The sequence below is a fragment of the Monopterus albus genome, unplaced genomic scaffold (assembly GCF_001952655.1).
Source record: "Monopterus albus unplaced genomic scaffold, M_albus_1.0 scaffold166.1, whole genome shotgun sequence".
Classification (NCBI taxonomy): Eukaryota; Metazoa; Chordata; class Actinopteri; order Synbranchiformes; family Synbranchidae; genus Monopterus; species Monopterus albus.
The window spans coordinates 401,708-407,707 of NW_018128046.1; the positions used below are offsets into that span (position 1 = coordinate 401,708).

Here is a 6,000-nt window from a genome sequence, read left to right on the forward strand (position 1 = left end):
CGGATAGAGTAACCACTGCTTTCATCATACACGGTGCCTCATTTGGTGAGCTGTACCAGTAAAACAGTCCAGAAATGTTGGTTGTAATAAACTGCTCCAGTCTAAAACCCTTAAATAGAACGACAATCAGCACAGCAGGTGAAAGCTGTACAAGGAGATCATGTGAGATCCAATAGACAAATTCTTGTTTACTTTCACTTTACTTACAAATTAGTGGTTAAGACAACATGTTAATATTAAAATTCATCATTGTATACAAGTTGTCTGTTCAGGGGAGTCCTGGCGTCCAGCACCTGGTGTTTGTTGCCTTCAATTCCCCCTAGGTCCCTCTCCTTGTTTCCTGGCCTCTCTCTATTGTTGACTTTCCAATAAAGGCACAAAATGCTAAAAAAAACAACAACTAAAAACTCTGGTTACCCCAGAGGTAGCCAGAGGTGGGAATAAGTCAGACTTGTGCAAGCCACAAGCAAGTCTCAAGTATTAGCCTTCAAGTCTCAAGTAAGTTCCAAGTATTGTAGTGAGAATCAAGCAAGTCAAGTCGAGTTCCTACTACAAGTCAAGCAAGTCACAAAATTCTGATCTAATAGATAATATAAACTAACCCTTAGCTATTAAATTAAAAAAAGACAAGCCTTTCATGACTATCAGAAACTTTTCTCAACAAAATGCATAATCAACTCGAAGCCAAGGCCAACAGCTGAAACTTAACCTTATCTTTCTAGATATCATTTGAACAGCAAATAAGTTAGTTAAGCTAACATATACACAGCACACCTTTGAAAAAAGCATCTAGCAGTCATTTCTAAGCACTGCCTCTGGTCAGCAAATGGACCAGAACTGGGAGGAATTATGACCATATCATCAAAAAAGATCCAGTTACTATAGTAACTAGCCACCAATAAGGTTATGAACACTTAATGCTCCTTCAGCATGCAGCTCTGCAGAAAAGGAATCTACCACATGAAGACACCGAGCTTTGCTCTCTGTTTGCTCTGCCGGTTAATCTCTACCTGTCATTCCAGGCGGGCAGATACAGAAGAAGGAGTTGGGGCCATCAATACAGCGGCCCAGTCTGCAGGGGTTGGGTTTACAGTCATCAATGTCCACCTCACACTGCTCCCCTTTAAATCCATCAGGACATACACACAGGTATTCCCCACTGCCAGCAGGGAGGTTGACATTGGTTACACAGGAAGCTCCATTCAAACAGTCACAGGAACGCACGGACAGCTGGAACAAAAACACAGAAAAAGCACAACTTTAGTCCGATTTGTCACCTGAACTATGATTATCCAGGGTTGTAACCTGAAAACTGCTTTGACAGAAGAATTTAATTTATGTTTCTGACTTTAAATTTTCCTTATTCCACAATAATTCTTGGAGGAGATACTGGGGGACAGTTTCACATGTAAGAAAGAGGACGGCAACACCTGTTGCACAGCATACAAAAACAAAGAGAAGACGAATTGTTAAGTAAATGAATAAATACATAAACAAATATACAAATAAGCAAAAAAAAGCACATACTGCTAAATATTTAATAGTTTGAAGGAGCCAATGTTATTTTCAACAGCAAAATTAGTTAACTCTGATATTTTCAGTTGTGAATATTTTTAATCCCATAGTGTGCTTTAATGAATTAGTCTATCCGTGTCAAAACTAGGACACATCCAGGGGCAGCATACATATTCAAGCTTTTCATAGAATACTTAAATGTAGTCTTCCCAGTCTGTAGTATATAAGAAGTCAGGGTACTTTACGGCTTTGTAATATCTGGAAATAGTACAAAATATGCATAGTAATGCATGCCGTTAATCCAGCTGCAACTTTAAATTGCCACTGCTAAAAAAAAGAAAGAAGATGTTTTTCCTCTAAAGCGTAAATACCCCCTTTCCCCTGGAGCTGTTTTACCAACATCCACACTTTGAATATCTGCAGCTGCGAGTAGCTCCTGTCTTTCCTGTGTGCACTGAACTGTGATACAGTGCTGTCCACCAACACCAAACAAAAAGTCAAGCATGGGTTTTTAACAGTGTGTAGCAGAAAACTACCCTAACGCCATCTAGTGGAAGGAAGCAGTTAAGACTTGACCAGAGGTTTGTTACTTGTGGAGCCCCCCAAGAATTTACTGACCTGCCATAACCGACACTTGGTGAGGTGAGGTGCTGCTGAATATGTACTGAAACCCTACTGCTGCAGTGGAGCTTCTCAGTGATTGTGGCAGTACAACATAGATTTACGGAAAACAAACTCATCCTGGGTATACTATGCATTTTAACCAGAAGAAATGTTTTAGGCTCTTAAAGTTGCAAGGAACAGCATCTCACAATGTCGCCTTCACTTACTGTATATTTTTTTAAATGCTTAAATGTTGGAATGATTTATAATGTTTGATTAAATAATATCAATTTATACACTGTCACATGTATCACACTATTTGCCGCACCTGTTGAAATGATCAGAAAATAAAAAGCTGTGGATTGCTGCAAATAAAATTGAATGAAATAATATTGTAAATAATACTGTACTGATTTTTCTTCACTTTCCAAACATATTAAATACACACAAAAACTTCAAAACAGAGACAAAACAAACCAACCCGGCCTTACCTCTACTGAGGCTCTGGTCTCAGCGTCACAGTCGTCTGTCACAGAAAACTGGAAAACGTGTGTATCTCTGGCTTCAGCAGTGGCCTTCCACATCAGCAGGCCAGCTGGAGACAGAGTCGCACCCTCAGGACCTGATATCAGGGTGAAGAGAACTGCAGAGCCCTCCCTGTCCTGAGCTTGTAGCTGGTAAATAAAATTCTCCCCCTGGAAGGCTTGGACACGAAATGGCAGCGACTGCACAACCGGGGGTTCGTTTTCTGATAGCAAATACAAAGGAGGGGAAAGTAAGCGACTGAATAAACCTATAATACAGACGATATGTGCTGAGTGACAGACTGGTTGAAAAGCTGAGATGCAGAGGTATCTAAAATAACTAAAACTAGACAGCTATGTAAAAATGTGTTCACGCTGAATGATTTAATTCCAGAGAAATCATGTGACATAAAGCAAACTCTAATTAGAACAAAATGGCCACAGTATAACACAGACAAGCAGAACAAATCTGAGTTATGCTCTTCTGCATTTGTTATAAACAAAAAACACATACGGTACATTTTAACATCAAAATTCTGCCTAATAAATGTTTTAATACAATCTTATCAATACTTACTTTGATATTTATTATAGTTCCACATTTTTATAACAGCTCTGTTTTCTTTATCACCACCATTTATTGAGTATTATTCTTCTAATCTCAACTACTATATTTTTGTGCCACATTGGTTGTTGTTGTTTAGAGTTTTTATTGGTATTATTTTGGGAGCAAATTTGGCTTTTTTCAAAAAAGACAGCAAAGAACATGATATGAGAGTATATCGTATGGTACCCTGCTTTCCTTAACCCCAATTCTATTTCCAGTGATATTAACAATTTATAATGAACTGTATTTGCTGTTAGTGTTTGTTTCTGTTTTTCAGCTGTCCCACTCAGTATACTGTATATCTTGCTCAGAATTCACACAGGGGAATAAAGTTGGTATTTGTTAATTATTAATATTAAAGAAATCATTGTTGTTGAAAATTGTTGTTTTCATATATGTGATAACTCTCAAATATCAGTATATTGTATGTCAGGTTCTACCTTTCAATGTATAAATGAATGATTGGATACATGCATGATCAGATGAGTGCCCACAGCCTTTATCACAGTCGCTATTTTGCCCTCTAACTCCTCTCAAGTTAATACAACATACTACATTGTGTCATGTCGTTTAAATAGAGCAGAGCACAGTCTGACCTACTTTAAGAAGAAGAAGTAAACTTGGTCAGAGAGGGTAACACTGAGGTAAGCTTATATCAGTGCCGGGGGACTGAAGCTACTTCACTTGCTCCAATCTGTGCAGAGCTGCCAGTAAATGATCAAAACATCCCTGAGCGACTATCAGCCTCAACACTCAGTGATGGCTATCCAACCTCAGCTCTACTCAGGAAGCAACACAATGAAACTTTGCCAGTCTCACACTGTATAATTCAGACTTTTGTGTTGATGAGAATGAACAAGCTGAGACAAATGTTGACATTTTTGTGAACATACTTTCTGCTATGGACCATGTGTGTTTGGAGGAGTCTGGGCGGCATGTGAGGCAAGGACTGCTGGGATTGGACTCTCCTTCACTGTAACACACACCGTCAATGATGCAGCTTTTCTCCTGGGAAACAAAGACACATCATTACCAAACAAGAAACAATTAGTTCAGTGTTTATTTCTCTCTGTCATTCATGACATGAAACATGCTCTTTGGTAGCCACAAAAAATCCAACACCGACCTACTTCAGTGAGCTGGGTTTATCAGTGAGGTTTATCGTTTAGAGAACACGGCACCAAGAGGACACGGTCAGCATTGTTTAAAACACAAGAGGACAAATGTGTTTCCTGTGTTTAAGATCTCTCACATATTCAACAAGACAAGCAGTACTATTTACAGCTGCATAATGAATGTTCACTCTCCTGCAGAAAAAAATATATATGTAAAGAGAGAGAGAGAGAGAGAGCAGGAAAGAAAATATACATACACACACATCTATAAGATATAAGAGTTGAATTCAGAAACACTGACCACATTAATATCATTCTATATAAATAATAAATCTGTTAATAAATCTTTTTTTCTCAAATCATTACAGACTATTTAATGCAATGACTGAAACTAATTTCTTTACAATGTGCCTCAACATATTTTTTCACTTAAGTTACATATCCTGCAACAAACTTCCACCTTTCTGTTGGAAGTTTCTCTTAAATTCAGTCAAACGCTTGTTTGACACTCACTCACACAAAAACACAGTTAAATGTTTTTGGTAGAAAGATACTTTTAACTGTTACTTCATTTCAGCAGTAGATGTACTAGCATACTTTAGGGGTGGACAAAACCCAAGGGAAATAATGCATACAATACTGCTTGTTCTTGATCCATATATTTAATTAAAACTCAGTATCAAGAAAAAGGTCTTACCCTCAGTGCACAGAAAACTTCAGTGTTGAGGCTACAGATATGACAGGCTCCATCGTACAGAGTCAGAATCTTGGTGTTGCTGTAGCTGTAGCCATCATTGGACACCTGCCATCAGAAGGGGGAAAACGTTTTAAACAAACTGAACATGGTCCAACTGCATTCACTCACACTGGGTCATTTTCAACTACTCAAATGTTTAAAAGAAGTAATATATGTATATATAGTAAAAGCATTATAAACTGAAAGTGCTGTGATCCTGGAAAGGACCTCCTCAGTGAATGTTCTCACCAACCCTAACTACTGTGTATTCCACATATTCCCACACTTTACTGTCTCACACTGTCTCACACTGCTGAGTCTAAAGCTGGCCGAAACTGCAGATAACCTCCAGCTGCAGTCTCAGGACCCTGTCTACATCCTTAGCCAACAAATACAAACTAGAAAACTTTCACATCTGTCTGCTTAGATTTACTCCAGTGCCGATTTATTGTGGGTTAATTCTGACATTACTATAGAGCCTGCAAAATAAGAGCAGAGTTCTTTATTGAGTTTTGAGGATTTGAGGATCAGATAGTAGCGTGGACTAGAAAAGAGCAAAAAAGCAAGAGAGAAATCTAAGAGAAAGAGACCAGGATCAATTCGGTGGTTTGATGGTTTTACAATAGTTGCACCAGTGTGCATTGTGGAAATGGCTGAAGATGTGACTAACTTTGATTTGGTAGCGGGCCAGTGGTCTGTCTGTTGCTGTTTCCAGGGCCAGGCCTGCAGAAGCCTGGCTATCCTCTAGGGGGAGCTGACACTCCAGAGCAGTCACATCCAGAAAGGTGGCCAGGACAAACAGGGGCTCATCCAGAATCCACTCCCCATCCACAAACTTTACAAGAAACACAGGGTGGGTGGGTGGATATGACATTAGAGATGAGAGCAGGGAAGGCAGGA

At 39.0% G+C, this 6,000-nt stretch overlaps 1 protein-coding gene across 2 annotated transcripts in view; it reads right to left on the reverse strand.

The window, feature by feature from the left end:
• vwde (von Willebrand factor D and EGF domains) overlaps window positions 1-6,000 on the reverse strand; it is a 33,932-nt gene that overhangs the window by 8,727 nt on the left and 19,205 nt on the right. For both annotated transcript variants that reach the window (XM_020615591.1, XM_020615590.1), the window contains exons 14-18: window positions 5,771-5,935; window positions 5,062-5,166; window positions 4,143-4,257; window positions 2,610-2,866; window positions 1,011-1,230 (exon numbers count right to left, since the gene is read on the reverse strand). In XM_020615591.1, the coding sequence (XP_020471247.1) occupies window positions 1,011-1,230; window positions 2,610-2,866; window positions 4,143-4,257; window positions 5,062-5,166; window positions 5,771-5,935 (862 nt within the window). The remainder of the gene's footprint in view (window positions 1-1,010; window positions 1,231-2,609; window positions 2,867-4,142; window positions 4,258-5,061; window positions 5,167-5,770; window positions 5,936-6,000) is intronic.